The 21,410-nt window shown below is 31.1% G+C and overlaps 2 protein-coding genes across 2 annotated transcripts; one reads left to right on the top strand and one right to left on the bottom strand.

Annotated features, from left to right (window-relative positions):
• Positions 1–225: 225 nt before the first annotated feature.
• LOC125835276 (protein DOG1-like 3) lies at positions 226–972 on the top strand. Its single transcript, XM_049514407.1, has one exon. It carries the CDS (start codon positions 226–228, stop codon positions 970–972), a length of 747 nt encoding a protein of 248 aa, XP_049370364.1.
• A 7,760-nt stretch (positions 973–8,732) lies between these two features.
• On the bottom strand, positions 8,733–9,579 carry LOC125835304 (protein DOG1-like 3). The gene has a single exon (XM_049514430.1). It carries the CDS (start codon positions 9,576–9,578, stop codon positions 8,733–8,735), a length of 846 nt encoding a protein of 281 aa, XP_049370387.1. The 5' UTR covers position 9,579.
• Positions 9,580–21,410: the final 11,831 nt, after the last annotated feature.

The raw sequence follows: 21,410 nt of genomic DNA, 5'->3' as shown, positions 1-21,410 counted from the left end.
TATATATATATATATATTGGCAAAATATATGAAGTTCCAATGCAATGTTATGTACTCATAGATGAGGACGAAACTTTATCTTGTGCTGCACGTGGACAAACAATAAAATGATAAAATCTCAAATATTCTTTCCTGTCCTTTTGTCTTGTAAATAGGACTATATATAATTTAGCTTCCGATTATATTTTTTTCACATATGCATAATCCAATTAGGTAAAACATAAAATGGCGAGTACTTCAAGCCGTAGCATTAGTGATAGTCCAACGGAGCAAGAATGCGCATACGAGACATGGATGAATTTGCAACGTAAAGAAACGATAGAGCTTGAACAAGCTGCACTTGAAGCCAAAAAGGGCCTAAAAAATGAAAATCAACTCACTCAACTAATCGAAAAAACCGTACAAAATTTCCAAGATTATGCTAACAACCGTAGCCGTCTAGCCCGGACCGACGTGTCACCACTGTTTGCGCCAACTTCATGCACCCCGTTGGAGAATTCGGTGCGATGGATCGCTGGTTGTAGACCATCTTCTCTCATACGTTTCGCGTACGTGCTATGTGGCATAGACATCGAGTCTCATCTCACCGAGTTTCTTCAAGGGAAAAAGCTCGGTGAGCTGACCAATAAACAAATGAACATGATTGACGCTTTACAAGCTAAAACGATTAGAGAAGAGAATAATCTTTCTTCAAGATTGGCTAGCTTGCAAGAGGACATTGTGGATCTGCCTTTCGCCGGTAAAACGAAGAATGATTGTGAGAATGCAGATGAAGCTTTAGATGAACATAGCCGATATATGGCTGGTGTATTAAAAGACGCTGATGAGTTGAGGATGAATACGTTGAAGGAAATTGTACTCAACATACTTAAACCGCTTCAAGCTGTGGAATACTTAGCCGCTGCCAAGAGGCTTAAGCATTGTTTCAAAATATGGGGCCAGAAGAGGGATCAACCACGTACCAACAATTAGAGCTAGCTGCTACTTTAGTTTTCTTTAATTTCTGCAAGACGTATGTGATCATTAATAAAGTTGTTGAGTATATGTGATCGTTAAAATAGTTAGAGTTTTTTTTACAAATTACATATGTATGCTCGTTAGTATAGTTCAGTTTTCTACAAATTATATATGTTGAGATTTTGCAAATTAACATATTAGTTAATAATCTTTCTAAAAATAGTTGTTTGATATAAATTATCCTTAATTGATTTGGTTTGACTTCACAGGATCGTTTGTCCTTGTAAGTCTTTTGTGTAAGACTTAGTTTTTTTTATGACAATAGATTGTGTGGCCTTGCCACCTTTTGATTTAAAAAAAAAAAGAAAAGGGTCTAAAAAATACTTCAATTTTGAAATTGTTGTTACGATACTAAACTTTATGGAGGACCTTTTACCCCATGTACTATTTAATAGTGTATTTTAAAGGTATATATGTGCCCACGTGGACACGTTACTATTTATAATTATGAAATATTTATGATGTCCACGTGTGCACATATATACCTTTAAAATACACTATTAAATAGTGCAGGGGGTAGAAGGTCATTTTCAAAGTTTAGTATCGTTATAGCAATTTAGGTCAAAATTTAGATATATTTCAGACCCTTTTCCCCAAAAAAGCATTAATTAATTTTTTTTCTATATTAACCTTACAATTAATTTGTTGATCATAAAAATTTTCAAGGGGTGAATTAGTATATAATTATTTTTCTTATTTATGATTTCTAAATATGTGTATAAAAAAAGAAAATGATCAACTAATATGAGAAGAGAGAGTATGTATGATCATTAGAGTAGTTAAATTTTTTTTCAAATTATATTTGTGTGATTATTTGAGTAGTTGTGTTTTCAGTCAATTACATATGTGTGATTATTAAAGTTGTTGAGTTTTCTTTAATTCCTGCCAATTACATATGCGATCAGAGTTTTGCAATCATAATGTGAGAAGTATTTTGGTTTTGTAGGAGGAATATTAACCTACAACCTTTAGATGTTACTGAAGCTAAAATTACACAAGGGCTTAGATGTCTTCATGGGCCACGGCCCATTTTCTTGTGTAGTAGTGTTTGTGAAAGAAGGAAATTTTAAAAAATAACTAAGACTAATACAATCATACTTTTTAGTTGATATTTCTCTAATTATAAATCGTAGCTATAATTTAATGTGCTACAGAAGGTATATTTTGTGCTTTTGATCTGTTATTTATACAAATAAAGGAACATTTGATAGTTTTGATAGCTAACTCCTTAATTAATGCAGATTGACATTTAATTGCTTGATTGATCAGTTACTTATAAAATTCTATTTTATAATGGAAAAACTTTCACAAAATATGCGAAGTATGTTTTCCAAGTATATCTTACCAAAAAAGTCTCCTGAAGTTCGAAACTTCTTCCTTGAAAATATGGTCATCAATTTTCTTGAAATTAAATTAAGAAAGAACACAATTATCAGTAACTGATATCAATAAAAATAAAAGGTATATAAATACAATTATTTGTTAGATAAATAAGCAATATTGGATAAATGTAAGAGATATACAAATACAAATATCAGACAATTACTAAAAATGCACAACTACTTGAGATATACAAATAATTAATTATATACCATTTCTATAGATATACAAATAGAAAAGACATAAATACAATTAACTGTGTACAAAAATCTAATTCTATATTGATATAAAAAAGAAAGTATATAAATATAATTAAATGTTAGATAAATAAGCAATTTTGAATAAATATAAGCGATATACAAATAAGTAATGTTGGAAAACTATTGAAAATGCACAAATGCTGAAGTACAAATACAACTCTCTAAAATCATATGCATAATTTCATTTATCCAAATACAACTCCCTAGAATCATATCATATACAAATTAGTATACAGCACTAATTAGACAACAATTTATAACAAGTATATGAATGAAATTCTAAATTGATATAGACCTATTGGAACTTTATAAACAATACAAATGGAGAAAATTAGATTTTACCATTACCTCCAATTATTGAATAACATCCTCAACATTCATTCGATGCAGAATCAACTCATTCGCATCTTTACTTTAAAAAATCCTGAAATTGAGGAAGCATGATTTAGAGGAAGAAAGCAAACTATGAAATTTTAAATTAAATATGAATAAGCGAAACAAAAAATCAGATAGTAGAGAGATGAAACCGTCATTAGTTTAGTTGTGGCTTCACCAATGACTTGTGATCTTGGACGTACGTATGAGGAACAATAAGTAGTAATGTGAGTAACTCTTCCAACTTGGGTTCATGTCATTTCAATTATATAGAGCCAAGAGCTGAGAAGTGGCAATGGTACAAAAGACACCTAACTAATGAACTTCGAGGCAACGTATCAGTTTATGTTTTCTAAAATAGAAAGAGGCATTACTTGTACTTTAACTCGGTTTTGACATCGATGTTTGGTGAATATAAATAGATATTTGAATTTATATAAAATTAAATTAAGTATATATATACGTGTTTTACATGTAAATTCACATGAAATATCAATTTCAATATCAATATGTATAATGATATATATATATATACATACTTATTTAACTTTATATAAGTTAATGTATCTTATACGGGATGTCAGATGAGAACAAAGTACAGACACATATATATATTTTGTATAATAAAAATAACAATTGATTGGTCGCTATTGTGAATTGAAATTTATTAGTAAGTCTTGGTGATCTTTGAGGGAAGTGAAGAGGCAATTTGAGTGTCTTATACGGGATGTCAGCTGAGAACAAACTATAGACAGGGTGTACATAATTGGGTTGATTCGGGTTTTTTAAATATCAAATTAAATTATTTGTGTAAAAAATTTAAATTTATAAATCAAATCAAACTAATAAAATTTAGATTTTTTTGGGTTTTTCAACCTCGGGTTGGTTCGGGTTTTTCAACTACCAAACCAAACTATTGCGTCAAATTTTTAAATTTATAAATCAAACCAAACTAATAAACCTCGGATTTTTTCAGATTTTTGGATATTTTCGGTAAAATTTGCATACAAACATATAATTAACTTGTGCTCCAAATATTTCTTTAGTCTAACCAAAATACAATTATCTAAGGTGTTTCTTAAGAAAATAACACAAAATATGAGATGAGTACCGATGACACTAAAATATTCAATAAAAAATAATAATGAAATCATCATATAAAACAAAAATTGCAAAGTCATAATGAAAATGATCATAATTTAAAAGTACTAAATCATGCTAAAATAAGTTTAATAAGTATTAGTTACATTACTAAATATTTAAAGAAAATTAAAATTAGATTATGTATTTTAATTGTCTAAACCAATGTAAAACTAAAGAACAAATACAAATATTATTGTCATTCTTAGTGTTGAATTGATTTTCATTTTGCATTAGTATTAATTTGATTTTGATTTAAGTTTTATTATAATTATCAACATCTATGAACAATACTCTTTATTGGACCATTCCGAATTCTAAGTTTTAAACTTGAAATAATATATTAAAAGATAAAAACTATGAAATAGTATAAGAAATATTTTAAAATTATATGAAAGTAAATATTTTATGTATAAAATAAAATTTTAAAATTACATATATAATGTCGGGTTGGTTTGGTATCGGGTTATTTTTTTTAGTTAAAATCAAACCAATCCAAATATAATCGGGTTTTTTTCCAATACCAAACCAAGTCAAACCAAACCACTAGTCAGATTTTTTTTCCGATTTGACTCAATTTGCGGTTTGATTCAGTTTTCGATTCGGTTTTGTACACCCCTAATAGACACATATATATTTTGTATGTATAATAAAAATAACAATTGATTGGTTGCTATTATGAATTGAAATTTATTAGCAAGTCTTGGAGATGTTTGAGGGAAGTGAAGAGGCAATTTGAGTGTTGGGGTGAGGAAATTGAGAAAGGTTAAGAGTAAGTGTTTGGTATAAGGAAAATAGAATGGAACGTGTCAAGAAGAGAGCTTATTTGTGTCCAACACGTACGTGGTGATTCCATCTGTGAAGTAGGTACACAAACACAATGTAGTTATATTCTTATAATATATATATATATATATATATATAAATCTATCTAACCGTCGATCACATGTTTTTAAGTTAGATTCAAAGAATAATAATGAACTTAGGATACGAGTTAGGATGGAGGATATGTGGTGATAAGGTCTAAGGGAAGTTAGCAAGATTAGTCTTCCGTAGAATTGCACCCAATGATTTGGTGATTCGTATTTTTGATAATATGGTCAAAAGAATAAAAAAGATCGATATTTGAATATTATTATATAAATAACTTGAGTATAATTGAAAAATATTAGCTAGCATCATTAACGACATTACTATAAAATCAATATTTAATGATTTTAGTATTTTAAGCTTAAGTAAAACTTTTCTATTAATCGATGTTTCATCCTTGTAACTTATAAATAATTCGTTTTCTATATTTGTAAAGTCATTATGATTTAGTGCAATATATATAATAGCTAGGCTTTACACATATATATCAACAAATTCAATAAATTAAAATGGCAAGTACTTCGAGCGAATCAAGCCGCAAATATAATAAAGGATGCTTGTTGAAGTTCTAGTAATATTGGTTACCAAATTTACTTATCTTTATCCTTTTTATTATTTTAAAAAACTTCTAACTTTATTTAATTAATTTTTATGGTCATTTTAGTCAATAACCTAAATTTGTTACATATTTAATGATATGATTTTTTTTTTATTACATACTTCAATTTATTTACGTCTCAATTCTAAATTTAAAAAATTCATGATGGTGCACGATTGCTAGTTTGTTGGAGAAATACAATATCCAAACAAAATAATATAGCAATCATTTATGGTAGTTTAAGTTAAAACGATAATTCGATTTCAAAGGAAGTGATGAATATTTGATGAAATAAATGGAGTAAAATTAAATTGTGTTTAAGTTTTGTGCATCGTCGGTGTATAAAATTTTCTATACCATCAATTACTTTTAATGAGATTTAATTATAGTGACTTACTTTAATGAAATAACCATAATTCATGAAAAAAGAAAATCAATAATTTACTAAAAAAAAGAACATCAACAGGTAGTTGAATCATATTAGGATTCTAACCAAAATTATTTCCATAATTAAATTGTTTTTCTCCAAAGTTAATTACAATTAACTATGTTTATTGTAGGTTTTTCACCTTTTTCTATAGCTCAAGTAATTCTTCACAGCATCTAACTTTTCACAACATCAAACATTGTCAACCGGTAAGAAATAATTTTTAAAGTGTCAAACGATTTTGAAACTTGACACGCTTCTTCTACTTAGTGATATGTCGTCATGCAATTAGAAAAAATTTCACATTTTTCTCATTTATATAGAAACATAAAAGAGGCCATTTTAAACACATCTTCACGAGTAAAAGAATTTCAATGCACTAAAAACAAGTGAACATAGTCTCCCAAAAGGGGAATATTGTATCTTAAAGTGTCTTCATATTGTCCCCAATACTTAAGCTCCGCTCTTTAGATTATTGGGAAGGAGTTTATTTATTGAACTTTCACTAATATTAAATATATTTTACAGTAAACGTGTTGACTATTTATATGATCAGATTTATAATTAATTGTAAGCTATCTAACATTTATAATTGTATTTGCAAAATTAATGGAAAAGTTAAACGTAAATGAGCAAAATATAGGAGTTGAAGTTCCCTGAGAAGAAAGTGACGTACTTTGGAAGAAAATAATTTAGTTATGGAAATAATTTTGGTTAGAATCCAAGTCTGATTCAACTACCTTGTTGATGTTTTTTTTTTTTTAGTAAATGTTATTTTATTAAAGTAAATTACTATGATTAAATCTCATTAAAAGTAACTGATGATGTAGAAAATTTTGTACACTAATGATGCACAAAACTCAATCAAATTAATCCACTATAGTGAAGGCATGTCATGTATTGCTTATAAGCCTTATAAAGAAGAAAAGTTGGATTTTTAAATGATATTGACAATGAATGCTAACTAAACTAAGTTAAAATGACTTTTGGAACCCAAAAGAAAAATAAATGATTTAATGTTCAATTATATACAACAAATTGAGTGATTATTTAAATAAATAACTTCAATTATCACTAAAGTAGTTCCTTCTAGATTCATAAAATCAGAAAATTCAAGAAGAATTTAATTTTAAAAAAAATATTTTTTAGTAAAAGAGGTACTATTTTATTCCATAAGTAAAAGGTTACATTGGGAGGCTGGACTTTACCTCATACGAATATGAAAATTAGAAATTTCTATTAACAATTTTTGAAGAGATTTTTAGAAATATCCATCTTTTTTGAAAAAATTAGAAACATATGTAGATAAGTGAAAGTTGAATAATTTACTAAATTTTACCTAATCAACTTTAAATTACAATGCGTAATAAGTTTTGCACATTTGAGGTATTTATAAGCGGGGAGAAAAAAAGAAAAGAAAATAAAAATAGAAGAAAAAAAGGACCGACCCGGAAGCCCAACCCAAAATCCCCAACCCGTTCTTCCTCAAATCCCTTCTCGGAATCTGCGGGCTCTCTCTATTTTTCTTACAATTGGTAAAGCTTTTTCCCAATGCTGCTGCGGACTGCCATTGTTACAACTCTTTCTCTCCCCTCATCCGCAACAAGTATGCTTCTTGCTAATTAATCCCTAAACTAATTCGATATAAGCCGTAAAGTTTACTTTATTTTGATTAATGTCAAAAATAATTCATTCAATTTCAATTACTACTGAAAAGCAATACTCTCCGAGTTGCATATACACATATTGTAGTTTGTTTTCTAGATATATATAGGAACTGAAGTGAAGCTATTTTGTTAAAACTGTGCTTTAGGATATAGGGAGCATGCAGAGACATATTCAATACTACCAATTTAAATTAATACTGCATTCATACATACATATTTGGATTATATCTACCGAGTAGAAGAAATTGTTACTACGATCGATCTCCGAAAGAGTATAAGATAGAGTTTTTAAGTATTATCAAATATTATTTAGAACACTTAAATGCCTAAGTGAAAGCAAGTGAGTGCAGTGTGAATGAGTTTGTAACTTACAAAAGATAGTGGACAACAGTTTGGATCAGTAAGAGTGCACTAATGGTGTAAAATAATTTTTTTTTGTAGTTTCAGTAGATATAACTTGAATTCTGTATACATGTATGGAAAGATGACCAATTTTGTTTCTGCTACTCCTTGTCTTGTCATATTGTTTTCTTTATTCTCGACAATTTGAGAAAATGTGCAAGTGTTTCAAGTTTAATTCCCATATTGGGGTATGCTGTGTAAAATTTCAAAAATGTTTTCTTCTAGGCGCTGTGACACGTAATACCCAGTTTTTCCCTTCATAGGATTAAAATGTTTGTTACTGTTTTGGACTTCTGTTAGTGATTGGATCGAAATCATCGAATTTGTTTAATTTAAGGTTAAGTGTGCTAGTTAGTTGATTATGTTATTTCCCCCTTCATACGTTAGTTGATTATTGTTATTTCCCCTTTCAAATGAAAGAAACTACTTTCCTCTCTATTTTAAGAAAGTCATTATTGTAGATCAACACGTTTTTACGCTTCATTCGTAGTCACACAAGATTGAAAGAAGTTACGAAGGTAGTAAAAATGATGCCGACTTAGTAACAACTAAACATTTATTCCATATATGTACATAAGCATTTTAACTATTCTATTTTAGTTTTCAAGACAAGATAAATTTGGACATGTGTTCCTCTCTTGTGTTGTTTCTCTGTTCCTCCCATGCTGATGATCTCTTGTTTTACCCCAAGCATTGACACAAAGATGGAGCTTCTTGCTAGCTATGAGAAAATCCACAGCTTGAAGTGGACTCAGTATGTTGATCACCAGCTCCTTCAAAGTCTCCATCCTCAGCTTATCAGCTTCTTCTACAACATTCATCAAAAACTTAGCATGTCTATCAAGTGCCTCCTCTGCTTCGTAACATATTTCACCAAGATTTCCCACTTCATTGGCGATAATGGAAAATGGCTGATCAGCTATCTCCTCCTGCAAGCTGGCGAGCTTATTTGACAGCTGGTCTTCTTGTCTTATTGTCTTCCTCTGTAACTCATCCACTGAATTCAGCTGCACGGTCAAGAGCCCGCTGAGGTGTCCGGATCTATTGCCTTGGATATAGTTGGAGAGATGGGATTCAAATTCTTTGCCACTCATCGCATAAAGGAGACGGATGTAACTGGAAGGCCTGCATCCGGAGATCCAAAGCATGGAGCTTTCTAACGTGGTGCACCAAGTAGGTGCAAGGTAGGCAGTGACATCACTACCTGCTAAATGTCTGCGGGTGTCAATGTATTCTTGGAAGTGTTTGATGGATTTCTCAATGAGTTGTTTTAGATTGAAGTCGCTGCTGGCGCTGGTGTTGGATGTGCTGGACGAGGAGGCGGAGGAGGAGGAGGAATTGTGGAGGAGCTCCAAGAGGTCTTGTTGTTGGAGCTCCATCCATTCTTGAAAGCACGAGTGTTGAGCTTCTTTATCACTTACATTATTATTCAAGGAAGTCATCTTACTCTAATTTGCGCGTCAATGAGATGAGAGTTGATAAGACAGACCATCCAAATTCCAAACAATAACGATTGTGTTAGAGATACTTCTTTGCTTTCGATACTTTATAGTAAATAAAAAGATTTTGTTTGCATAATAATTAATCTTGGAACTCGTGACAGTAGCCAAACCAATAATTTTGTATGCACTAGTCTGGCACTTATGTATATCTTTGTTACAGCTTTCTATTTTTTAGGTGTATGGATCTAATTTTATTTTTATGCCAAACACGTAAATTAAAATAATGTTTATGCCAAGTCCGAATGTATTTATTTACTCTCATTGTTTCAGAAGCCGAATTGTACATGAAATTAAAGTAATAATCTCTGGGGCAGATGGAGTGATTGTAGACTTATGAAGTCGAACATTTTTTGGTTGTTACTGAGAGCCAGTAAACGACACTGCACACTGCACAGCCACCTCTTATAGATATTCTATAATTCGGGCTTTTAGGTAAAGCCAACGAAGCACGGGCAAAAGTAATACGTACAATATTGATGCTGAACATAAATAAAAGGGAAAAAGATTTGATATATCTCTCAACTTTGTCATTTAGAGCTAATATATAGTTCTCGTCATGAAAGTGACTCATATATATTCTTACCGTTATACAAATGACTTACATATAACCTTATCGTTACAAAATGAGTTCACATATACTCCTCATCTAACGGAAGTGAAAAAATTAGTTTTAAATTAGTTCTTTTAACTTTAAATTTTAGAAAAACTCATTACTCATGTAGGGGTATATATATGATCCTTCTAACAAAGTTCAAGGTATATTTTAATCATTTTCATACAAAAAAATATTTTTTGACTTCTTTGATTATCATTATTCAAGTTTCTTATTCCTTTTGTTACTTCATTCTTTAGTGTAAAGAAAAAATTTAATAATGATTTTTTTGCGGCTGTATTGTAATTCAGTTTTTTGTATTTGTAAACATAAATTTAAAAAAATGGGGCATCTATAATAAATTTTACCAGAAAACTAGTGAAACATAAACAAATTTGACCATCATAAATAATAAATTTAAATTAGTTGTTGAGACAAAAAACTCAAAAAAATATGTGTGAGGAGGATCAAATATACTCCATATGGATTATATTTTTTTCAAAAAAATAATTGAAAGATTAAATTAAAATTATTTTTTTCACTTCTGTTAGAAGAAACGGGTATTTGTGAGTCATTTGTATAACAATAGGGATATATGTGAGTCATTTGTATAGCAGTAGGGGTATATATGAATCACTTTCATAACATGTGGTATATCAGCTCTAAATGACAAAGTTGAGAGGTATATCAAACTTCTTTCAGTTATCAAAACGAAATTGTGTGTTGAAAGCGATTTTGATACAACGATGGTGCAAACCATTTAGACTGCCTCACGTATGTCTCGCACAAGAATAGTATAATGCTAACAATTTCTAAAAAAAATTGTCTCAATGAAAAGAATATTTTTTTAAAAAAATTAAAATTTATAAGATCTTACTTAAAATCAACAAATGTTAAAGAGAGATTGAATGTAATATATAGAGAGTAATATATTAACTTGAAGAGACATTTCCTAAATTCTATAAACTTATGAAATAATATTCACAAAAAAGTTTAAGATGTAATCAGATTCTTCTTGACAAATAAAATACTTTAAGAAGATCTAAAATACTCTCTTAACGGAGATCTACATCATCCTAGTCGATAAACACAATGCTTCAATTCTTGAATCACAAAAATAATAAAAAGAGAATAATAATAATAATAAAAAAATTGTAGCCAAATTATTTATTAATAAAATTTTATTTTTTTCATATTTATTTTCTAATTAGAGTCATTTTTCATATCATAAAAACACGTTGCAAACACACGCAAAATCAAATATCTTTGCATCATGTCAAATCAAATGGTATAATAAACATCGAGACAATAACCGTTATAGATATCACTAAAATTTTGCATAGATCAGTGAGTAGTTAGTCCTGCTCAATCGATCGTAACAACTGGTTGATCTGGACCTTGTAATAAATACTGGAATGGTTTCAAATATATGAACCATCAAGTATGCATTCAGCCCATTTATATTGGGAAATGGATTAGCTAGTTCCAACATATCCATATTTAAAAAAAATGAACGAAGGGAAATTTAAATTGGGAAGGGGACAACAAGGTGAGAATCGAACCCTCATCAACTGGATGAAAGTTCAGATAATCAATCAATCGAGCTACTAAATTTTTCGAATGGATAAAACCTAACATTTACAATAGTGCAAGGATGAATATTTATGTACTAGACTAGGGCCTAGGCTACGTCCATGGATACTTTCATTACTAGAAATACTGGTTAACATCATTTTTTTTAATAAAAAAACAATATAAAAAGGGATGGATACCCTTTTTTAAAAATAAATAAATCTATAACAAGACTGCAGATTTATTGAACTTATTAATACCAACAAAAGAAAGAAAAGGACAAACCTAAACGCATTTCAAGTCACAAGATGCATATGTAGTGTGCTGGATTTGAATATCAGTTTTAGTTTGTTTTTTTTCGATTGTTCATGTTTTGTAACCAAACTTAGAACACATATATGACACTGTCTACGGCAGACAACACGATGCTTGAGCAAGTTGCTTCTTGTTTGTCAATACATTTTGTGAGGTTGTAAATTTTTTGCAGATTCTGTCCAAGTGGTCAATATTGGCTTAAAAAAAAAAGATTATTACTTCTTCGTTCATTTTATTTATGGTAGTTTGACTTAATACAAAATTTAATAAATAAAGTGAGGTTCTTGAAATTTGGTTTTGTGTGATAAGAAGATATCATCAAAATTTAAAGGTAATTAAGTTCTACAGTGATGGTTAGACAAATTATATTGTATGCAATGGAGTGTTAGCTAGTCAAGAAATCATATGTATTGAAGATGAAAGTTGTAAAGATGAGAACGTTGAGGTGGATGTATGAAATACTAGGAGATACAAGATAAGAAATAAATAGTTAATTGGGATCGGACAAGGTAGGAGTGATGGACAAGATAAGGAAAACGATATTGAAATGAAATTTTGGACACGTGAAGAAGAGAAGTGTAGATGCTAAAATGTCTAATGAAGAGGTGTGAGATGTTGGCAATGGCGAGCGTCAAGAAGGAAGAGACAGATCGAATAAGTATTTCATCTATCCCTAACACAAACGATATTTTCTCTTGAGGTTATCAAGGGCATAACTTTAGATTAGGGGTTCGAAGATCGCGAATTAGGGTAAAAAAATAGTTTTACACTTTCATGTTAAGTAAGCTTGGTGATCATACTTAGATATTCTTCCTTATCATTGGTATAAGCACTATTCTCATAGGAATATTAGCACTATTGACATAAAATAAGGGAAAGTTGACACATAGGTACAAGTCCTATCTAGAATTGACATATGTTAACCCAAGTGTTGAAGCAAATTTTAGGCCAAAAAAATTTGGCACTACGTAGCCAATTTTTTTATTAATGCATTTTACCTGACCAAAAATAGGGGAGAGGATGTCTTTTTTTAAAAAAAAAATTATTATTTTTATTTTATAATTTCACATTATTGTATCCTTAAAATTAGGAAATTAATTTTTTTTTTCGAAAAAGGCTTAAATGGCCCTCAACTATTTGAACATGTAAATAAATTATCCTTCATCCACCTTTACATTCGACTTCACTCTTTTGATTCAAAAGTACTTTTATTTCTAACGACTCAATCCCTAAATAAAATTAATGGATTCATTAATTACGTATCAACTTTTATCAACTTATTTTAAATCAAGCCTAATTAAAACCTCAAGTTCAACACATAACTCGGTATCCAACTAAAAACTCTATACTCGGTATTCATCTGAATTGAGTCTTCTTTGAACGTGAAGCTTCAAAGCTTCATTAATGGCTTCCATGGAGTTTTGGTCTTCTCTCTTTATGTTAATTCTGCGCATTAATTCGATAGTTATTCGTGCTGTCAGCTTTAAAATAGTACTCCCTCCGACCTTCGTTCATCTTATTTGTCCACTATATTATTTTAAAATGTCCAACAATATTTGTCCCATTTATAAAATTAATTAATAATTAATAATTTTGTGTTTATTTTATGTTTGCTATTAAATACTATTTATTTTTCAATATTTAAGATGACTTATATTTAATAAGGGTGATTAGATAAAATTAATTGTATCATTTACTCTTCTTAATGCATATGTCAAGCCAATAGTGGATAATTGTTGTTGAATGGAGAGAGAAAATCACCCAACTGATTTTAACACTTAAATTCAAAAACTTCGAGCCAAGATTTAAATAGGCAACAAATCTGAAAATCAAATATTGGTGTGCATCGGTCGGTTCGGTTCGGTTCGGTTTTATGTATATTGGTTCGATTTATCGGTTTTCGGTTTTTAAGTATGTTAAATCAATAACCAAACCAATAAGATATATTTTATCGATTTTGGTCCTTAACGGTTCGGTTTTCGATTTAACCAATAAGAAAATACTTATAAAACAAATATATGACTTTCCTAATAAATTTGATGCGAAACCAGAATAATGTAACTTTACAAATGTTCATAAAATAGAAACAATAATAACAAATATGAAAAGAACTATACAAGTGTAACACAAAGAGAAATTAAGAAGAATAGGGTTCTTACTTTAGATTTTAACGTTTTGTATAATGTGAAATTGTGAACTCCAAGTCATTGTGAAGTGTGAATTGAAGGCTAAAGGACAAAGATAGTAACAGTAAGATATTGAGATTAATATATAATATTTATGTACAAGTAAAAGTAGTAAATTAATTACTAGTCTTAATGGGTTATCGATTTACCCAATAACCCACTATTAAAAACCAATACCAAATCGATAACCCAATATTTTTTTTTATAAAACCACTAAAAAGCCGTTAACCCAATACCCCAATAACAGTAAACCAATAAAACTTTTATCGGTTCGATTTATCGATAGTTTCGATTTTTGCACACCCCTAATTCAAATCGAGATAAAAGTTCATAATGAATGATCAAATTTTATGAAGGTTTCATGAGTTTAAAATCCAGTGTTTTCTTCGGTATTTAGCTAGATTTCAACACAAACATGTTGGAGAACTTTATGCACAACGGAAGCATATCAGAATTATACTGCTTACATGAATAATAGATAATTAAAACGTTTATGCTAGAACATATACAATTATGCTAGAACACATAAACTTGCTGAAATTTAATTCAAGAATTACCTCTTGAAGCGTGAGCCGATACCTTCAAGTGAATCCACAAGTTGGACAATTCAAACAAATCCACAAGATAGACATCAACTATTGTCTTTTACATCCCAAGTTCACATCCGAACTCTCTCAATACTTGGGTGGGCAAGTATGAATAGAAACCTTCTTCATCTATTTTCTAGGTTAGGAGAATCCCTATTTATATAGATTTCTTCCCAATCCAAAAAGGACTAGATAACCTAGTTTTTTCTGAAAAACCAAAAAAACCCACGTTATTCTTTCTTTTCCCATAGAAATATGATTCTGAGTTCTATTTAAATATGGGTACTATAGGGACCACATAATTAATTACTGAGGCTTCCAATTATGGAAATAATTCCAAATAATTAATTTGAATTATTTTTACCATAATAAATTACAAATCATACTAGAAATTCGTAATTACACTCCTCTATTTATATTTTGAAATTCCCCATTAAACACTTATGTCATTCCCTATGTTAAGATGTAATGACCCTCCTGGTCATTTCTGTGTCTTGCCTTCTGTGTGTCTTTTAGAGCGTTTTTGTAGCGATCTCAAGTCATCTATGACTTGCTGGGACTTACAGTTCGGTCACCTGGTCGTTCATTTGGTTATAGTGCGAGTTTTGGAGATTATGAACCTTGAACGATCATTTTTTATCAGAAGTTCAAGAAGATGACATCGGAATCCATTTCTGACGATTCCATCAGCTCCGAAAGGGTCATTTTAGGCTAGTAGCATGGTCGGCATGACTCCCGAGATTTTCAGTGTGAGTCGGTGCGATTAGGTATTTTAACTTTAAGTTTAAGCATAAGTTTGACTTTGGTCAACATTCTGAGTAAACGCGATCGGATGAGAATTCTGTCAGCACGGTTAGCTCCGGAGTGTCAAGTTTGGTCTGATTGACCCTTCTTTTGTGTCTCGAGGTTTTTTTATATTTTTCTGAGGTCTTTTGTGATTTTTGACTTAAAATGACATTTGGGTGTGGGTCCCACTTTTTGTCAAGATGACCTCGTATGGAAATTTTGACTGTGTCATTGAGTCCGGAATATCAAATTTGGTGCGTTTACATATTTCGTTTGCGTGACCGAGGTTCCGAAAGAGTTCGGAGCACCCCATCGAAGTTTTAAAATTTTTGGGAAAAGTGCAGAAAAATCTACTATAAGATGCAGAAAAATCTGCATTTTTGGAAAAACTTAAACCCTCATCTCTCTCTCATCTCTCAACCTATTTAGGCAATTTGAAGTGCGGGAGCACCATTTTTTCTGTGGCCTCACTATAGAGTGTTCGAAAGTTGTCGAGTGCGCATAGTTCCAGGTAAATATCACGATAACCTGACTGTTGTACCATTTTTCGAGCTTTTGTTTTTTACATTCATGTTTTGGTCATATCTCACTCATTTTAGCTCGGTTCTAGGTGGTTTGAAGTCCCACGTATTGGAAATTGTCGTGGCTTTGTTGTAGAGTGTTCAAAGAGTGCTGGGCACCATTAGATTCTTGTAAATTTCAAGTTTAGACTGCTGATGTTTTCTTTTAGGTTGATTAAAGTGTGGTTTTCTTGCGTATTGGGTTTTGCTGCGTTTTGAGCCCCGAATTGTGTTTCATTTTGGAACACAAGTTTGGGGTACTGTTTAGGGTCTCTTGACGGATTCAAAATCAGACAGTTCGGTGCAGGTCCCACGATTCTCATTTTAACTCCAAAATTGACCCGTCTCCGTTTGTTGTGATTTTTGTGTCTAAACGACCGTAATAACGTTGTGACTCTATTTTTGATAGCAGGGTAGCGTTTCGAGACCGTTCGGAAAGAGAAAGCTCCGAAGAAGTGATTTGGGAGCGCGTGTGATCAACCTACAGGTAGGCTACGACTTCCCTCTCTTAGATTGAGCTCGAGAGTGTAAATGCATGTTGATTAGTTGGGATTTGGGTTGGTAGTTATTGAATCATGCATTAGTGTTTAGAAATCATGTTTCAGCCTCTTTTGGGAATTTTCGGGTAACTGTGAGCATGATGTGTGTTACTAATTGACCCTCCTTGCTATGTGGAGTGCTTGTATGTTTGATTATTGTTTATCTGAAGCATGTTGAGTCTTAGTTTAGGTTTGACTAGGGCATGCCTTAGAAATATATGATTCGGATCCGATAGGCTTTAGTTTTGCCTCGACGTCGCTCGGCCGGCTTAGATCCCTGTAGACTGGTGTAGCAGACTTGAGTCTGATAGTTTGGGCCTTAACTAGGCGATACGCTTGCTTCGACGATAGTTATCCTTATTTCCCTGATGTTTTGGCTCCACGAGTTAAGTCGGTAACGCTAGTTCTGCTTCACGATTTGAATTTGATTTTCGATTCGGCTCCAAGGACTTACATTGATTGGCTAAGTGTGGACGGCGTTCCACAGACATTTATGAGCATGGATCGATTGGACTCGTTCAGCAGCTACATTGGCACTTTTATAGAGCATCTGGTTTAAGGTCCGGCCTCTATTGTCCAGATACTTATATGGAGCATTCGATTTAAGGTCCGGCCTCTATTACCCAGATAGTTATATGGAGCATCCGATTTAAGGTCCGGCCTCTATTGCCCAGATATTTATATAGAGCATCCGGTTAGAGTTCCGGCCTCAGATACTTGATACTTGTGATTGGTTACTGAGGTACTTCTGGTGAGCATCCGGTTCGAGGTCCAGCCTCCGTACTGTCAGATTCTACTAATTGGGGTTGAGGTTCTGGTTCGTGTTCTCCGTTCTTGGCTTCTCATATACAATTCTCTTTAGTTATAGTTATTTTGTGTACTGATCGGGCTTATGGGGGTTTGTTTGGGTTTTAATTAAACTTACGCACGAGTGTACCTTTTGTGCTTATGGGGCCTCAGTTAGGTGTAGTTAGCTTATAGATTACTTTAGTTAGTTCTTTCTACACTCGTGTGCATTCCATTGTTAGTTAGATTTCCGTTCTTGACCTTTGTTTGTGTTATTCCTTATTTTCATATTGCCTTTACTTTTCAAGTTCAGTCGGTCTATGATGCCTACTGGGTACCTGTTGTTTTGGTACTCATGCTACGCTCTGCATTTGTTTTCGTGATGTAGGTCCGAGCACCAGTAGTCAGCGTTGATCGAGTTTGGAGCAGTCTGATCCGAAGACGGGGGTGAGCACACGACGTTTTGTACTATTTCAGTCTCCATTTGTATTTATAGACTTGTCTTTTACCTTTCGAGACAATCCAGTCTCTGTGGTCCACTTTTGGGACTTGTACTCATTTTGTTAGTAGCTCTGTACCAGTGACTTCCAGGCTCTGGGAGGAATCTTTATTTGTATATATGTTTTTGGGTTGCTTCTACCTATTTATATTGTTATCTTAAATTTTGCCTACTCTTGTTTAAATTCTACCCTCATACCCATTACTTGTTGTTCCGGGTTGGCTTACCTACTGGTGGGTTATAGTAGGTGTCATCATGACTTGGGAGATCAGGTCGTGCCATAAGATTACAGATAATAATCAATAAATTAAATTACTGACGAATTTAATTCAATGATTACTTTTCTTTAGAGCACTACTTAACTTGTTTTATGTGTCGGATTAATAAATCAACTAACTTATTATTTCACCAATATATATTATTATCATCCAATCTACCAGACATTGACTCATCTCAGAATCTCACATTTTAATAAATCAAAACGATAATTAATATATACAGATCATAATAGTTATATCAGAATAAAGAATATAAGTACATTTAATATTTTAGAGAATATGCTTTTGTCAGTCAGTCTAAAACAACTATCTCTACTTGGTCCCGTTCAATACATACAAAATGCACTAGCACAAGAAGTTGAAACTATACAGTTCCCATAATCAAGATAAATTATATATAGTCTTGTGCTACAATCGTACCGATGACATGTCCAATTTCCATCCTAAATTGTGAACAAAAAACTTTATATTTATAAGAACCGATGATTTAATCATCTGTGTATAAACTAAAACTATATACACTAAATCATCTACTATATAAGTAAACAGACATCATAAATGAATATATGATCTATTAAAACTGAATAAATAACTATTCTATAATAAATACTATATCTAAACATATGATTAATAGTATGTATCCCAACAAACAAACAACCTAGAATTAAATTCAAACTCAAACAACCTAAAATTTCTAAGTATGAACTTCTCGATTTCAAAACTCCCAAAAAATAAGAAGAAAAAGAAGAAGATCTTGATTTTATTTTGAAATTCCCTGATAGTTCAATTTTTCTCTTCATCAGTTCATCGAATTTTGTGAAATCTTAGTAAAAGTTAAACCAAAATGATAATTTATTGTAAGATATGAATTATACTGGCTTAGGTATTCCTTGAAGAAAAATTCATTTTCACAAAAAAAAAAAAAAAAAATGGCGGAGAAGAAAAGGAAGGAAATGAAATATGAAGTGGGGGGAACAAAGTATTATTTGGGTTAAATGGAAAAGATATTTTATGGGTGGATCAAAAGCGAATTCGGTAATGACGCAAATTTAAATAGTTTAAATTAATAATAAGATAATCAATAAATAAGCAACACGTCATAGATAAAGTTGAATTAAATTTGAGGCATTAGAAATAATCATATTCCTTATTGAGCCAAAAGATTGAAATTGAGATTATAGATTTATTGGAAGGCATCAAGTCTAGTAAATTGAAGAGAGAATAGAGAAACAAACAAACGTAAATGCATTTCAAATCACGTGATGTGCTGGATTTTACTGCATGAAATGGCAGGATACACGTACTAAAGTTAAAAGGGTGCGTGGTATATTATTGTGCAACTTGTTTTTTATTTTATTTTTACTTTTATAAATTATTTAAGAGAGTATTATTCTGAATAAAATACTTGAAAAATTTTACTAGACAAATATACGAAGATTGAAAGTCAAATATTTGTTTTCATACTGAAACATCCTTAAATACCTCGTCTAATCATTTTTATTTTTTTTTATTTTCCATTCGGTGTTCGAAGCCCACATTGGAGCTCCGATTAAATTCGAATCGTGTTCTGCAGGGCCCATTCGGGAGTGACGCTCCCAACAAAAAAATTTCCATACCCAGGGCTCGAACTCGAAACCTCTGATTAAGGGTGAAACACTTCCACCAGTGCACCACAACCCATGTTGGTCGTCTAATCATTTTAGTTACTTCGAGAAACTGCTTTGTAAGCTACTATATTATTTTCAAAAGCCGCTCTCTATAAAACTGTAGTATAAGATACCTGAAAGGTATTTTAAAGAAAGTTAGTATTTGCAAAGTTATGTATAAGGCGTATTTAATTATAAGTTAATTACTTCAAAAAGCTACTCGCAAGAAGTTATACTATAAGCAATTTTGATGAAACTACTTGCAAAGTTACTTAATTATAAAGTGTTGTGTAGAAGCTACTTACAACTTCGACAAGTATCTTTATAATTAAATTACTCTAAATGTCTGTTTGTAATTAAATTATTATAAGATATTTGTAAGCTGCTATGACTTTCTGAATTAGAGTATATACTCCCTCTGTCTCTAATTACTTGTTCGCTTTTAAATTGGCATACCTATTAAGAAAATAATTATTGACATAGTAAATTTACCATTTTATCCTTATTAATTATGAAATTGATGAATTAAAAACTTCAAATTTTTAAGAAATTTTACATTTTTAAAGTAATTAATTGAGGACATGTAAAATAGATAAAAATATTTTATCCTTTCTTAATTTATCAAAATGAATAAAATAATTAAAAATAACTAAAAAATAAAAAATAGACAAAGTAATTAGTTACAGAGTATTACAAAGGTTGGCCTTACTCTGCAGACCAATCAATTCCCGGAGCTCGCCGACTTTTATATTTTTGTTTGTGTTAGACACATAAGTTCATCACTTGCAATTTTTAATTTACAAAATGAAATATGATAGTCATCTACACCCACCACTCACCACCATCACTCTTTTTTTTTAAAAAAAATCATCTTAAATTAATTTTTTAATTAAATAATTTATAATTGTATAAAATTTATAAAAAAATTAATTAAAAATTTATATCTTATCAAATAATATCGCATGAATTAAAACGACGGATGGAGTAGTAGTATCAACCTCATTCACTTGATTTGAGGCAAGAAATATTTTTCCCTTGAACTCATGAGTTTTGTCATAGAAATGTGTCAAGACTATTTGTTGCTCCCTTCGTCCCATAATACTCATGTTACCATTATCCAAAGTCAGTTTAATTAATTTGTAAATTGAAACTAATTTAATTTAAATGACTTAGAGGAAAAGTCATGAATATATATGACTTATTTTAAAGTCTAACCAAACACTTTCACATTAATTAATTAAGATGAGGGTGGGGCTATTCGGTTGTTTTTGTCCTCCTCTCAATATCGGATTTACATGATGTACCTCCCTCCCCCCCCCCCCCCCCCCCGCGGCGGTTCTCAGATCATTCAGCCTTATATATAAAAAAAATATATATATATATACGATACCACATATGTGAAGCAATTTATTAAAAGAAGAAGAAA

The sequence above is a fragment of the Solanum verrucosum genome, unplaced genomic scaffold (assembly GCF_900185275.1).
Source record: "Solanum verrucosum unplaced genomic scaffold, falcon-dt-bn FXZP01001278.1, whole genome shotgun sequence".
Taxonomy (NCBI): Eukaryota; Viridiplantae; Streptophyta; class Magnoliopsida; order Solanales; family Solanaceae; genus Solanum; species Solanum verrucosum.
Note: the sequence above shows the minus strand (reverse complement) of the source record. Positions and strands in the feature narration are given on the sequence as shown.